The following is a 15,821-nucleotide window of genomic DNA, read 5'->3' on the forward strand; positions in this document are numbered from 1 at the left end:
TTCTTGAGTTGATGTTTGTTCTGCTGTCTATTTCTGTTTTATTGACTATTGTTCCTTGTGCCTGCATCTTATAGTAACCAAAGTGGCTGAAATGAAGGAACAGAGTTGCTTCCAGCAACAGATCTCTGCATCTTTCTCTATTTTTATGGTGAAAAGATAAGGACAACATTGTCTAAAAATGCTTAACATAATCTTGGGGGACGGTCAGATCCCATCTTGGTTTGGTGTTCAACATTTATGTCCTATTTCATGTTTACTTGTAATTTTTTTCATTTGCTTTTATTCTCTTTAACAGGAGATGAGTGTAGGTTTGGTCAGACGTGCAACTATGATCAATATATTTTGTTGTCTGTGATTTATAAAGAAAATAAGGTCATCAGTACTTGAAGCAGTGTTTTAACTTTTTTTTTTTTTTGCACTGAAAGATTAAGTACTCATTTCACTTTACATGCTGAAAGCTGAGGTTTTCAGTTGATTTTTTTCCCTTACACCATCTCAGGCACATAAGAGGTTCCACTGATTTTCTTTTTATACTGTATTCAGAATAAATCAACTTAATTGTTAACCTAATTTTCATATTTAATCCTGGCAAGTCTTGTTGCACAACACAAATAATGAAACTTGCCATGACTTTAAATCCAGCTCTGCTTTCTGCCTCTCTGTTACTCCCAGTAGAAATCCCCACACTACGGCGCATACATGTCAGAATATGTGCATCAACATGTCTGGTGGTGTGATTTGTAGTTTGCCTCATATTTTTTCCCCCTTCGATTGGAAATTGTTGTTTAAATTATGTTAAATATTTAAAACATGTAAATCTTCTAAAAATTCATGTGCCAAATCCAGTTCTTGTTTCGTCTAATCCATTCCAAACCGATGTTTGTACTGTAGGCAAGCTTCTGTACAAGTCAGTATAAAATATTGTTTCTCCCCAATAGTTCCCTGTATCTGGTGCCATTAAAGGAAACTATTCAAACTTGAAATAAAGAAAAACAAAAAAATATGTCTGTCGTTGTGATTTATGTGTTCAGAATCCCCTTTCCAACAAGCAGAATACAACTACATATTTATAGAAAATCTGTTTATTACAAAAAATTTAAGATTGAGTCATTGAGCTCGTAAAATTAAAAACATCAATTTACAACAGTCACAACACAGAAAACATTTCACTAGCAGTACAGAATTACAATGTACAGCTCTTACATTAACCAGCTGTGTTACAAAACTTTAAACTAACTGAACATTTGAGATATTGAGAACAAAACCCCACTTAGCTTATGTGAGAGTAGGTTGGCTTTAAGAATGGCCGCTGGTTGCTTTGAGGCGTTGGGGCAGACAGGAATCCTAGTTTTTTGCCTGCTGCAGAAGTCGTAGACCCCCGACCCGAACTCTGGGAGCCACCCCTGGAGCCAGAGGACGATTTATTGTAGCTATAGCCACGACTAAAATACACAGGGACAAAGAAAAGAGAAAAAACAGACATCAGAAAAGGAAACTTTATTGCCCTCCCCCCAAACAGATTGCAACTACTTTTAGCTTTTTTGTCACATGTGAAGTGTTTCAGATCATCAAATAATAATCAAACAGAGATAAGCAGAGGGGATGGTGGTGGTGATGGCGGTAGGAGTTCATCCTGCCATTGGTAGATTGCCGGTTCGATTCACTCCGCCATTGTCATTGCCTGGTGGTCATCACTTCAGACTGTGAATATTTTTATCCAAACCAACCAAGTTTGAAGGTAGATGGACTTACTACTTTCCATATTTAATTCGGGTTATCTTGATAGATATAAAAATATAAATATTAAATTTGTCTGATGATCTGAAATTTTTAAAATGAAGAAAAAAAAACCAGAAGAAACCTGGGAGGTGGTGATTACTTTTTCACAGAGCCGATGGTAATGAAACTATGACTCTATATACCCTTTAGAGGAATAGCCTTGGTTGCCGTATGCTTTCATCTTCTTAGAATACTTGAAGAATGGAGCTTTCTTCCTCTTTTGTCCCTGAGCAGGCTGGTTGCTGAAATAGGTTGAGGACTCCGTATCGTCATCTTCTGTGCGTCTTGTGTCTATCCAGCTATTTCCAGCACTTTCAGTCTGCTCATCCACTACAGAGAAAAAAATAATAATAATCACAACAGTGTATACCACACACATGCATGTAAAAAAAATCTTGTAATACCTGAAGATGCATATCCTCCTACCAGGTAGCTGCCATTCAGAGTATTTCTGAAGAACCTTAATGACTTCAGCTCCATACTTCTCCAGTTTGTCCTCCGTCACTCCATCAATTTGTAAAAGAGCCTCCGGATCGGAAGAAAGTTTCTCTGGACGTGGGAAAGAAGAAAGTTATTAAATTCACTTCAAATCCATTTATCTGATACACAGTCTGAGAAATTACCAGATATCTTCTTCAAGGTGGCAGTGGAGAAGATGTTGTAATAGTGAAGGCCAAACGCTTTGCCCAGCTGCTTGCACAGATCTATCAGCTCCTTCAGACAATTCTGAACCATTTCCTCTCTCTTGGAGATGCTCTTCACAGCAGCTCTCTGCTTCCTGATGCTGGACGCGCTCTCTGTCTCATAGAACTCCACCTAAATGAGAGTCCAGTATGGATTATTCAATGTTGATTTATTCATCAATAAATAAGACAACAACAAAACAAAAAAGTCACACTTTGTCCTAGATCTGCAAAGTCCATTTGGGCACCGAAATGTAGCAATTACCTAAGAAGAGTTAATACTGAAATCTGAAACGATGTAATTAGTATAACCAACTTAAAATGGATGTATTTTTAACTATATAACAAAATAAAACATGCCTCTTCAAAACAGAAAGGCACTATCACACAGTATTTGAATGAGTGTGTAGTGCAACTAACAGTGCAGAATGATTGTTTATTGTTGTAAACAGAAATCTGGCAATTTCATGAAAAAGACTTTTTGAAATTGTATTTTTGGTCACCTATTGGCAACGCAAAAAAGGATTGACTGAGCACTCATACAAGAGAGTTAGCTATGTATCTCAGATTATGTGTTTTAATTATTTATGACACAATAGTAATATTGGCTTCCTGGAAGGAACAACCCAAGGCTCAGGGATGAAGACAACACAGCTTCATCAGGAACGGTCAGGCTACGTCAGGCCGTTCCAGCTTTGCAGCAACAAATCTGTTTGCTGCAGTTTTTATTTTGTCATGCCCTTATCAGTACAAAACATCAGCTGGCATCCTTAGATTATTTTATTACACAAGTCAATAACTGTTTTCTCCTCATGTTCCTCCTGTAAGTTTACTCAAAATAATTATCTGCAGCAGCAAATACTTAAAAATACCTCACCACACTATCCAAGTGAAGGTTTTTTTTTTTTTTTTTTTTTCCTGGACAGTCTCTTTCAAATTGTTATGCTATTAGTTTAAAAAAATCAAGCCTCTCCTTAAAAAAATTTCCTAATCAGCTCTGTTGTATAACTTGACAGGTGACCAGTTACCTCCATGTGACCAGACAGTATGTTCATTGCTTTGGGTCCAGCAGAAATGTAAGACACCGCTTGGCCATTGTTGGTGATGTAGAGATCTTCGACCAGAACATTATCTAAAACCAGTTTCTTGAAGAGACGGTCTGCGTTGTGGCGAGAGTAAGCAGCTCCCATCCCAAACATTCCTGTCTGTATTTTGGCAGATTTAGCCCCTGGAGAAGATATGTTTCAAAACATGAGGTGTATAGTAAATATTGTACTTTTTTTAGTACTAGTTTTATTGCAGGAAATAAAAGCGTTTACCTATAAATATGTCCACGAGCATGTTTAGTGTCAGTCGGTTTTGCTGGGGTGTCTTTCCAAACCTTGCTCCAACTTTCTCACAGTTCTCCTCAACAAACCTCACAATCTTCTTCACATCATCAGTCACCTTCCTCAGTTTATATTCCTGCATAAAAAAAAGAACAACATTCAATCATTTGGGTCAAGGATGGGTCAGGTTTTCTAACCAATCTCAACAGGAAAAAAAAAGGTTCTTACATTGGGTTTGGCGCAGTTATCACAGCTGACGTCCGGATGGTCTTTACAGAAGTTTCTGTTGAACTTCAGTTCTCCAAAGTAGGCGAGAAGTTGAATCCTTCTGCAATCCATCACGTTCTCACAGAAGTGCACCATGCTGTGGAGGTTGTTGTAATGAGTCGTCTTGGAGTGTTTGTTGCCTTCTTGGTCCACTGTGATGACAAAAGAACAACCAGAAACTACTAAAAGGGAGAACATTACAAATCTCCCTCAAAACTAAGAGACATTTAAAACAACAAACAACAGTTTCAGTACTATTTGGAACCATGAATTGACGATATTTATTTTGCAACAAGTTGGCATGGACGGTTAATCAAACCATAAGTAGAAATAACAGTATCAAATTTGGATCTATTACAACCAATATTCCCAATACTAATAAGGAACCTAGTTCCTTATTACAAGTATCATATTATATAATATAGATTTCTTTTTGGCTTAAGTTTTGGAGTGCTCATTTTGTGGAATACCGTCCCCCGTTTGGCATTTAGGTGCTTGTACAGTAACACAAGTATAATAATCTATTAAATTATTTGTCAGCCTATCTGCAACTGGTTTCTTTACGGACATGCAGAACATATAGCGTGTCAATTATAGTTTTTTAAAAATATTGGGAATTTTTAAAGTGAGATTCTGAGACGTTGTCATCTCTTATTTGTAGTAGAAATGCGTCATGTCACCACAGGCTTGGAGTACATGAAAGAAAATAATTCAGAACCCGTCAAAGGTTTTAGTGAAGTTCTGAGACTGATTATTTAAAACTCTGGTCTAATCTTGATTCTGGTAACCAGTTCATGCCTCATAATTAGTATAGTTTTATTTTGATTATTTTTTGTTACATACTGCTAATGATCCTTTTGATGCGGTGGACATCAGTATAGGAATAAAACAGAATGCAGTGGGAGATCTCTCCATCTCTGCCGGCTCTTCCGGACTCCTGGTAGTAACCCTCCATTGATTTAGGCAGACTGGCGTGGATCACGTAGCGCACATCAGGTTTGTCTATACCCATACCAAAGGCTATTGTGGCACAAATGACCTGGAGGACAAAAGAACAAACAAACCTAATCAATAGGAAGCCTCTGCATCCACCAGCAGGTGAATTAGCAGTTCCCAAATCTTTTAACATTTAACTGGGAATCTTCATGAGTTGTGATCTAACCTGGCAACCGTCCTGATTGATCCATTTGCTCTGCACATATTCTCTGTTGCCATCGCTCAGTCCGGCATGATACGACAATGCCTGTATCCCTGCTCTCTTCAGACTCTCTGCCAGGGCATCGCAGTCATTACGAGACAGGCAGTATACAATGCCAGAGTCTCCTGCCAGAATGAAAAAAAGGAAACAAAACATGAAAAGTGCTGTTATATATTTCAGCAAAACTGGAGTAATGATAGTACAAAGTAATAGAAACATTACTTCTATACTGACAAAAAAATCCTGTCTTTACAACCAGACAACCTTTTTCTCCTCAGTAGACTGCTATTGCTGCCCTCAAGTCTTCACATACAGTTGAATTTTTAACCTTGGAGTAACAACAGCGTTCCAAAAATAGCGCCAGGATCAGAAAATGACTGAATTATTTACGTGGGTAGTGCTTCTTGATCCAGCTGATGCAGTCCTCGTCAACCTTTTTGGGTTTCTTGGGCAAAACGGCGTACTTGAGGTTTGTTCTGTTGAAACTCATGGTAAATCTGAAAAACAAACAGAAAGAATGCAGTCACTCCTGGCTATCTGAGGTCGGCGTTCAGAATTGCCGCCATAAATAAGTGATGCGGTCTGAAAGATAAACACATACACTTGTGGTTTACTCATGTTTAGCTGGTTGAGGATGTCTTTCTGCACACGGGGGGTGGCGGTAGCTGTCAGGGCCATCATTGGTATGTTGGGAAACTTCTGACGCAGTTCATGCAACTTCTTGTAGTCTGGACGAAAATCATGACCCCACTGAAAAACATAGGGATAATTTTATGGTTCATTAAGGTTGATTAAAAAATGTAAGCATAGTTGTCTAGTTGTCTGTACACACACAAGTGCAACAACATACCTGACTGACACAATGTGCCTCATCGATGACAAAGCGGGCTAGAAGGCCTCGCTCATACAGGTTCTGCAGAGCAGAGATCAACCTGTTGCTTGCACTCACCTTAAAGGAAAAAGAAAACCACCAAACTTATATATAAATTAAATTTTAAATTTTACAAACACAAATCACTAAAACTCACCTTTTCAGGTGTGGCATACAGCAGTTTAATGATTGGGTCTTTGCGGGAGAGCTGCATATAAATCCTTCCTGCCTCACTGTCACTTTTATCACCAGACAGACTTGTTGCTGGAATCTGAAATTTAGATAGAAGTTAATTTACTTTATATTTTATTGCGTGTGAAGTAAACTAAATATTACAACAACTTATCTAATCTTATATTCAATGCAAAAAAAAAAAGAATGACTAAGCAAAGAATGAATGAGGAAAAAATGAGGGAAAAAAAAATAAAAATCACAAAAATGTAACTTTATTGTTTGGTTAACATTCCTTCCAGCTGAGCAATGAGTTTAATCGCCTTATGCCAACGGCTTCCATACACAGCATTCAACTGGTGCCTGACAAACATACTCACATCTAGAGTGGTTAGTTTCTGGATCTGGTCAACAATAAGCGACTTAAGTGGAGAAACAACAACAGTCACTCCAGATGAGAGACAGGCAGGCAGCTGGTAGCACAAACTTTTACCCCCTCCTATAAAAAGTACACCAAGGTGAGAAAAGAGGTTATTTTTCACACTGGTTGTTAGATTAATTGAAAACATCTGGGACAGGATGCTAAAAATGCAGCACATTGTTATTGCTGACATCCAGATTTTTGGAATAAATGCCAGAGACAACATTCTTTCAAAAATGGTAACCAAAAGAATTTGCCACTATATGGACTAAATTAAAACACTAACAAGGCAAACAACAGTTCACCTTACTAGAAACTGGTTACATTTTAAGGGTGAGGCTTGTTAAATATAACAGAAGTCTGCTTAAACCAACCTGTTGGCATCAAAACAAATGCATCTTCTCTCAGCAAAGTGGCATTAATCGCTTCCAGCTGATTAAATCTGAACTGATGGAGTCCAAAACGTTTATGAAAAATCTTCATCATCTCCTGCGAATGAGGGAAGTCAAAGCCTCGGAAGCGATCGTGAGCCGGGTTTTTGAAGTTGGGCTCTAAAAAATGTGAGAAAGAAAAATAATCTGTGAAATTGAATCAATGTTAAAGAAGAACATATGCAGTGTCCTGGAAAAAATAAAGATTATATAATATTGGATTAGTGCAACATGACATATTACAGTTTCTCGAGAGGCTGATAAAAATACTTCTCCAGTGTAATTTACTGCCATCTAGTGACCAAATGTAAAACTACTGCCTCTAATATTTTTGGGAAAGAAAGAACATTTTTTCCAAGTGAAAATATTCACATATTTCACTTGAAATACTGGTTGCATTTTGCCTTGCCTGGTGAATAAATCTTCTGAGGTTTTGGAGTAGAAACAGGAGTCACTGGTTTCTTGTCCCATGGCGACTTGTTTGGTCCTCCTTTTGTCACAGCAGCACATGTAGTGTTTGGGTTTTCACTCAACATAGACGAAGTTGGAGGTTCATCAAAGTAATCAGGGATGTCAGAATCATTAAAGTCATCTATATCAAAATCGTCAACATCAAAGTCGTCTGCTTCAAAGTCTGCGGTAATTGCATGTGTTGGGGTTTTGGATTTGAGTTGCTCATCTTCCAATTTCTTGGCGGAGAAGAAAAGATCAGTATCATTAACATCAGAGCTTGTTTTCTCTGAGAGACTAAAATGTGGTTTTGTGAAACTTTGGGCTGATGGAGAGTCGCAAATACTGCTTTCCGTCTTATTCCAGGGCTTTAAACTGGCACTGTCCAAGTAATCAGAGTCATAGTCCACAGAGATTACTGACAATCTTTGGGAATTCAGAGGTTTCTTAGTGTCCAAAAAGAGGGAACTGCTGGGAGACGTCAGACTAGATGCACTACAACTGGAAAAAGTTTCTTTGTAGCTGGTGTCAGAAATCACTGTGCTGTCCGGCTGCGGCATACGCAAAGAATCAACCCCACAAGCAAGAATCCTTTTCCTGTAAGAAAAAAGGGAATGACTGCAGTCACACTTAGATTCAACCAAATAAGACATTAGCACATCTTCTGCTGAGTATAAGTGAACAAACCTATAAGCCCTCTTTAGCAAAAGTTCATTTCCACAGGTCAAAGCTATCAGTTCATGTTCGGGGATGGAATCAACCAGAGTACAGATGGACTCCATAATGCTGAAGAGTTGTTCCTCTGCAGGAATGAAAGAGATAAAACTGAGTACAAAAACTTTAAAAAGAAACAGAAAAGCAAGTAAATCAAACTCACTTGTTTTGTCACTGGAGAGGTTATTAGAAGGTTCAAGCAGAGTTGCAGCAGGGATGTTTGATTGGAAAAGTTTGTCTCTGCTCTGTACAATGCCTGAGTGAGTTCTTCTATAAAAAAAGAAAAAAAAAACCATTTTGCTGAATTTTATGAGACCTCAGGTCTGTTCCACATGCAGATGAATGGATTCAATAAGAGGGTTTAAGAAAGTCAACAATTGAATCTTGATGAAATGTATCTACTCTAAGAATATTCTCTAAAACAATAATTATTAAAGTAGATTTAAATTACTATTTTCTGTTTTCCCCCAAAAAGTGTATTCAAAACTAAGAAGCATTTAAAAACTGAAGCAATTTACAAGATTTTTTTCAGTGTTCAGTAGAACAGAAGAAAAACCTTTTGTATAAATACATGTCTTTGTTGTCAAAATTACCTACTTTATCATATTAAAATTAACTCTATTCTCAATCCCATGTATGTGAGGGTGGATGAACACATAGATCAGTAGATCAATAAATGGATTCACAAACACAATGATAAAAATATATGAAAGGATGGTCAAATGGACAGATGAACATATGGGTAGACAAGAAAATGAAATAAAGAATGGACAGAAATATTTTTTCTTTACTTATCCAACCTTGGAAATCTTCCATTCAAATTTTATAGCAGGAACTCTATTTCAATAGCTGTGTGACATGATATTTGCCCACCTTGTCTCTGCTGAAGAAGGCCTATAAAAAGTCTCATCAGGAGGAGGTGAATCAGGAATATAATCCACATCTTCCGTGGGTTCAGAGTTGTCATTTAGCTTGATCACTTTAGGATCAATCCATTTTGCCTTTTCATCTGAGAAGCACAAAAAGTATCTCACTGTGACCCGTTGTATTTTAGTTCTTATTAGGACTATGTCGGCTGTCCATATTCAAACGTTATAAACCAGAACGCCATTTACCTGTTTTATCTTTTAAAGGTTCAGACATGGTGCGGATCTCCTCATCGCTATCACTCAACACAGATGTCACATGTGGAGGAGGACAGCGCCTTCTGGTCCTTTTAACAGGAGTATCTTCCACTTCATCCTCTGGAAGCCCATCAACTAAACTAGGTTCTAATGAGACTGCTGTTTTACCAACACCGGGTTCCGGTTCTTCTTTCTCCATACAAGATTGTTCTCTGTTCTTCTTGCTTAACTCCGATTTTAAATGACCGTGGCTTTGTTTTCCAGTGAACTCTGGAAATTCTTCATCTGAGGATGACACTGTCTTGGTGACCCGTACTGATTTCTCTGAGCAGAGGGAGTCGTTTTTTGTTTTGGTAGGTGTTTCAAAGTCTTCAAAATCATCCCAGTCGTCAAAAGGTAAATCAGATAAATCTAATCCTGTGGAGCTGTTTCCTTTCCCACCACAGGAGGACGGGTTGTCGGGTTTAGCAGGAGCAGCAATCACCTTACCGCCAGTATCTGCTGGGGGTGCCTGACATGCTGAAGTGGAGTTACCTGCTAGGCTGAAATTGGACTTGGAATTTGTACTTGGAGAGAAGAAATTGTTGATTTTGGATTTCTGAGTCCTTTCAAGCTTGTTTGAAAATGTTAAAGAAGATTTAGTCAATAAACTGTTCCCCTGCACATTCACGTTCCTGTTTGCCAAAATGTTTGGACTGTTTACCTTTGTTGGGTACTCCACTTTAGTTGTACCCGATGAAGATTGTTTTTTGAACGAGAAAGCCCTGAAAGTGCAAACATATAATAAATTCAAAAAGGAGATACAGATACAGGGGGAATATCGTATGTAATTTTTTTTTATCAAGCTTTAAGAACTGAAAACTATATGAAGACAATTATCTTCTTTGTTTTAGGTATGTTTTTCATGCAGCTTTTCTTTGTGTTAAATTCTTTAAATTTCTATCTTCAGACCTACTGATAGTTAATATGCTTTAAGGGTTTATTTTGTCACTTTTATGGGACTGCTGATTTTTAAATTCAGCACGGCATTTTTAAAGCACATGTACATATAATTTGTAATTGCTTTGGTAGAAGCTGCAGATTTTGCTCTCCAGAAATTGGTAACTTGACTGTTATTATCTTTATCTCAACTTTAACATTTTAATTTAAAGTGGGAAAACCTAGTTCTAAATACCCCCTTGCTACAGTTTAAAACGGATAAGCATGCATTTTCCGAGAAAATAAAGTGAAATGACTGCTATGATACAAGCTAGCACTGTTGATAGCTCACATCTGTTAGCTTTTTTTTCTTTTCGCTTTTTGCTGTAAAGGAACAGCACTTACCCCGTTTTAGGTTTAGCCAGAGACAGCTTGCTGTGAGCAGCGTTGTTGTGCCTCGCCAGCTGTTCCTTCAGATTATTTTGAGGCAGACTGGACATTGTTGTTGTGAAGCTGAGGTAACCTATGTTAGCTGAGGGGCTACAAGATTTCTGGTCAAGAAACTGCACTCAGTTTCCGAAACATTGCTCGCGACCCCGGACGGGAGCACGTGCGTTTAGTTCTTCCAACCGCTGGTTTGCAAATCTTAAAGTGCATTAAAGTGGCGCAAAAGTTTGAGCTTCTCTTGGACCAGGAACTCAACAAAACACTGGATTTTGCGCCGAATCAATTAAACAAATTCTCATTGGCTGAAGATAACCGCGAAAGAGCATTCTGGGAAATGTAGTCTTTAGGTGTGTAACGTATGGCTGTAATATAAGAGGGCCAATTTTAACTATCAAAATGACTTTCAGTAATTTGGAAATCACACATTTCAAGAATTAAAAGCCAAGTCTGGGTGATGTCAATTGATGGTTGAAATGTAAAAATATTTTACCCGGCTTATATAAAAAGATGATTTAAATGAGCTTCTCATTTAGAAAATCAATGCAGTTTATTTAGTGCCAATTCACAGCAGCTCATCTCAAGCCACTTTTCAGAAAAAAAGATACAATTCATTTCAATTCAATCACATAAATTCCAATTAATCCTAGTTATTAACAGTGCATTAAACTTTATTATTCAAATTAGATTAGAAAGTTTTCTATCAAAGGACATCTAGCAGGTAGCATCGAGTGATTGACTTGCAACATTCCTCCTGGATGAGCATGTAGCGACAGCAAACAATCACTTACGTTTTGTAGTTGACTCTACAGCAATAAACAAAAAGCAGTTTTCAAATTATATATATTTTTTACCCAGGGAAAACGCTACCCAAGCCAATTTGGCACTATATAAAAAAGTACTTTCCCTCTGAACTGCATGACAAGGTCGTACCAAACTGCTATCAACTATTATGATAAAAGCCTACCCAGTCTAAAATCTTGATGATTCAATTGGTATCTTGACTTAAGTTAATTTTTTCATGATCTGACATTATTTATTTCACCAAGGTAGTGGATTCAGTTAAACTAAAATTAAACATCTTCATGGCTATTGGAGGTACACTGATTTATCTTATTTTCTTTCTTTGCAGAAAGGCATGATTACATGTTTAACTGCAATGTCTTAAATTATGCACCAACATCTAAACTGGTAAGTCTTGAAAAACTAATTTCCTGTCATATCTGGGAAAGCTCTTGGCACCTGCAATAAACTGGTTAAAGAAACACACACAAAAGTTAAAATTATTTTATTTTTGAGTTTGATGTATGAAAGAATAAACAACAATGTGATCATCTCAGTTATCACAATTGCACATAAATCTAAATATGATTCAATCCATCACATAGTAATGGCTTAGCAGAGATTAAAACTCTTCAATCAAAAACAGAAAATAGCATTTTATTGCTATGGTTAAAAAATTGCTCACTGTGCCTTCATTTTGTGAGACATGTCATTTTGTAAGACATGATCATGTAATAAGGTCACACCACCGGAAAAGATGAGCAGCCAGCGAGTCCACACATATTCTTTCCCCTTTCAATAAGGAAGTACCTGTGAGGGCAAAAAGTTGTTATTTTTGTAGGCCTGCACTTATATTTTTGGACTGTGTAACTGAAGAAAGAGGTTTACCCGTCTATGCCCCAATAAGGTCCCCATGAGTTCTTCACTATCCAGTAGGGGGTACCGTTCTCTTGTCCATACCCAACAGCTAGCACAGCATGATTCACCTTATCTGTTGTATTGTGGCATGTAGTGCTGGAAACAGTAACAGACCAAAAGTGACATGTGACTTTTTACTCATGACTGATTGTATAGGAAATGAGGAATTGAAACTATAATAATAACTTCTGTTTACATAAAAGTCCTATGTTTTAGTACTAAGAACTTAAAGTCAAATAGAAAATTCTCAACATTGAAATGTACACCTAAACAGCAGATGTATGAATTTAGCTTTGCATTTTACTCATTTGTGAGAAAATTTAAGACACAAATTTTGATCTACTCTAATTACAGAAAATATCAATATATATAGCTTAATCACAAAGATATATGTTAAGTTTTAACAACTTCCATGTCTACATTTGCTCTCACCTGGTGTACACACCCTGGTGGTAATGCATGAAGTCACTGGTTACCTCAAAGGCGAAACTAACAGGATTGAGAGTACCGACAGCATCAACCATTCCCATCTCGTCGTACTGAGAAACAACAGTAAACCTTTTATCTTCCTGCACTTTCAGAAAGATTTATTTTTTTAAATCATGCCGATGGTCACTTACCGCTGTTATGTTCCTCACTTCCTTCACAAAAGCAGCAGCCATGGATGGCTTATAATAACATACACCCTCCTTAAATAATCCAAGAGAAAACATTACATCATATCATTATAGGGGCCTTTAACATTCAGCATTTAGAACGGCTGAAAAATTACCACAGATGTGTATGGGTAATCCTTCTCTGTCATCAGCCCCTTGTTGTACATGATGTACTCAAATGCTTGACTGGGAAGACCGCTAGGGGACAAATACAGGTCTCGATTATAGAGAGATGACTGATGCAAGGAACGCATTAAAAGTGGATGGTAACATGCTAGCACATACCCTTTACATCCATGGTTGTTGAAATCCTGGGCGCAGTCTACCAGCTGCTGTTCTGACTGAATCATATCAGAATCAGTATTAGATCACTACAGTCATTTCTGGGAACAAGAATATAAGTTTTGGCAACAGAGTAAAAGTATGTCACCAGAGGCAGGAGCTTCCCAGTGGAGATTGCAGTAACGGACTCCAAACAGCCAGTTGTGGAAAAAGTCCAGCAACTTCCACATGACCCCTGAAATGTAATAATTAATAACAAACCAAAAAAAGAAGAAAAAGCTCACTGATGTCACATACATAGCTCATATTTATGGGCTATATATTTACAAATCTGGTCTAAATAAAGAAGAATGAAAGTCATTTTGTGGAACATCAGTTTGTGTCATGTTTGTGGGTGTTGTTTTGGATGTGTTGTTATTTTGTATACTGTATGGGTATTGAGATGAAGGGTGTGAAATTCAGAGTGCTACTGCATCAGGTAGGAACAGTCAGAGAGCTGTATTAGAAGTAACATCACTTTCTTATTTTTATTTCCCATTCTTAATAACTGTCTCATTATCTTGGGCTGGAAGTTTAATTAGCTCATCATATTAGCTGAATTAATTTGACTTCAGGTCAGACTGGAACCACTCCAAGCTGATATCAGTGAGTAGTAATCAATTCCCTAACAATGGTGATAACATGGAGCTACATATCTCATCTCAGAGGTGTGACTTTGTTTACTGGAACATCATTCGCTTAAAGCAGCTTATCTTCCAGTACCATTTAAGTTCGAGGCTGATCTACAATCGTGCAATAAATGTATAATAAATGCACTTCAAAACTAATTTGTTTAAAAAAACACAAGAAATAACAAAGAAAGCAAAATTGCGCAAGAATTAGAAATTACTACTATAATTAATAAACATAAAGGAAAGTAAAGGTAAGAGTCTCCTCTGTTAAGTTTAAAGTTTCATGTTACGTTAAAATGCTATGTGACACTAAATATCCAAATATCAGGATATTTTGACAGTAATGGGAGATGTGGGTTGTTCATGTGTTCAAGAAAAGCTCAGTTTTTACATGTTAGTGTCTCCTTTGCAGATATCAAAACTTTGTGCAAGTACAAAGTGCGCTATGTCTATATAAATGGAGAAAAAAACCTATTAAAAAAAAAAGCTATATTGTGAGCGAATGAATTTAACTTTACCTGATTCTTTACTGGTGTTATATAATCCCCCTTCTTTCTCCAATCAATGGAGTCTGGATGTGGTCCATTACTGCTGAAGTAGTTCCCCTTAGTGGCAGAGCAGTTCTGAAAATTGCAATAGGCCAACAGGTTAATGTTGTGACAAAGAAAATCCAACACACAAGTTCTTTGTGAACAAAGTTTGGTGCCAATGACATTACCTGTGGCTCAGACAAGAGGAAAGACTTTCGGAACTCTTTGAATGTCATGTCCGAAAATTGGTTGAGTCCCACTTTATAGAGAGATTAGAAAAACATAGTTTAGAAGGGTGTCAAATAATAGAATTAATGACATTAATGAAAAAAAAAATAATCCTACTTGTGAACGAGTGATTCCCTTCATTATGTTTGTCAATCCTCCTCTTGTTCTCTGTGAATATTTGCAGTCTTTGGTAGTACTCCTCGAAGTCGTATGCTTTGTTGTACTGTACATGCGAAGTTTCCTGTCAGTGCTGCACTGATTTTTCACCTCAGGTAACTTTCGTGTAACATTGCACATAGAAAACTTTCAGCAGGAAGAAAAAAAAATGTAAACAGACCCACCTGTGCCATCCATGATTTGAAATGAAACTCGTCTGAAAAGTAATACAGAGCATTAAAATGCGTCGGGTGCAGAAAATAAACAGTAAAAAGTAACTTGACACCAAGGTGGTATACTGAAAGTGAAACTCTGAAAAAGCGAACAATAAGAGCCACTGAAGCATTAATGTCTTACCTCGTTTAGTCAAGTAAAACGCTGAAGTTAAGGACACGAAGCTAAGTAGAAGCCAGACGCTCGTCATGTTCACTTGTTAGCGCTCCAGCCGGAGGTGAAGGTGGAGAGAAAACAGATGAAGGAGTCACGAGGTGAACGCTGCCCTTCAAGTAACATGAAACATTCAGCAGTTTGTGACGTCAGTTTGTTGTCGGAATAAGGCACCAATAAAAAAACACAGCTCCTCCTGCCAGTCAGTAACCATGGAGTAGACAAGAGGAGAGCTAACTGACACAGGTTAACATTTAATTTTCAGTCTGCTGCTGAACCATAGCTCAACTAGGGAAGTTGTAATAGCATTGCTATGCTATGCTTTAACATAACTTTGTAAATATGAAATGAACAAAGTAGTAAAAGCACCAAAGTCCAGTCTTTCCTGGTTTCAAGTTGGCCAATTAGGAA

The 15,821-nt window shown here is 37.5% G+C and overlaps 2 protein-coding genes across 3 annotated transcripts; both read right to left on the reverse strand.

Annotated features, from left to right (window-relative positions):
* Positions 1-764: 764 nt before the first annotated feature.
* Positions 765-11,095, reverse strand: blm (BLM RecQ like helicase). Of its 2 annotated transcripts, XM_032588849.1 has the most exons (22): positions 10,761-11,095; positions 10,141-10,201; positions 9,429-10,050; positions 9,187-9,322; positions 8,477-8,583; positions 8,287-8,401; positions 7,559-8,196; positions 7,093-7,269; positions 6,678-6,796; positions 6,284-6,397; positions 6,106-6,204; positions 5,857-6,005; positions 5,646-5,752; positions 5,220-5,380; positions 4,901-5,096; positions 4,019-4,209; positions 3,782-3,926; positions 3,491-3,690; positions 2,403-2,595; positions 2,206-2,328; positions 1,923-2,109; positions 765-1,442 (listed from the first exon to the last, which is right to left on the reverse strand). In XM_032588849.1, exons 1-22 carry the CDS (start codon positions 10,853-10,855, stop codon positions 1,271-1,273), a joined length of 4,107 nt encoding a protein of 1,368 aa, XP_032444740.1. In that variant the 5' UTR covers positions 10,856-11,095; the 3' UTR covers positions 765-1,270. The 2 variants fall into 2 exon arrangements, with proteins under 2 accessions (XP_032444740.1, XP_032444732.1); XM_032588841.1 differs by having other exon boundaries at positions 9,429-10,201.
* A 977-nt stretch (positions 11,096-12,072) lies between these two features.
* On the reverse strand, positions 12,073-15,546 carry ctsh (cathepsin H). The gene is made up of 12 exons (XM_032583415.1): positions 15,381-15,546; positions 15,209-15,240; positions 14,985-15,090; positions 14,828-14,898; positions 14,628-14,732; positions 13,587-13,673; positions 13,442-13,497; positions 13,273-13,354; positions 13,121-13,189; positions 12,933-13,039; positions 12,471-12,596; positions 12,073-12,392 (listed from the first exon to the last, which is right to left on the reverse strand). Exons 1-12 carry the CDS (start codon positions 15,445-15,447, stop codon positions 12,323-12,325), a joined length of 978 nt encoding a protein of 325 aa, XP_032439306.1. The 5' UTR covers positions 15,448-15,546; the 3' UTR covers positions 12,073-12,322.
* Positions 15,547-15,821: the final 275 nt, after the last annotated feature.

The sequence above is a fragment of the Xiphophorus hellerii genome, chromosome 2 (genome assembly GCF_003331165.1).
Source record: "Xiphophorus hellerii strain 12219 chromosome 2, Xiphophorus_hellerii-4.1, whole genome shotgun sequence".
Taxonomy (NCBI): domain Eukaryota; kingdom Metazoa; phylum Chordata; class Actinopteri; order Cyprinodontiformes; family Poeciliidae; genus Xiphophorus; species Xiphophorus hellerii.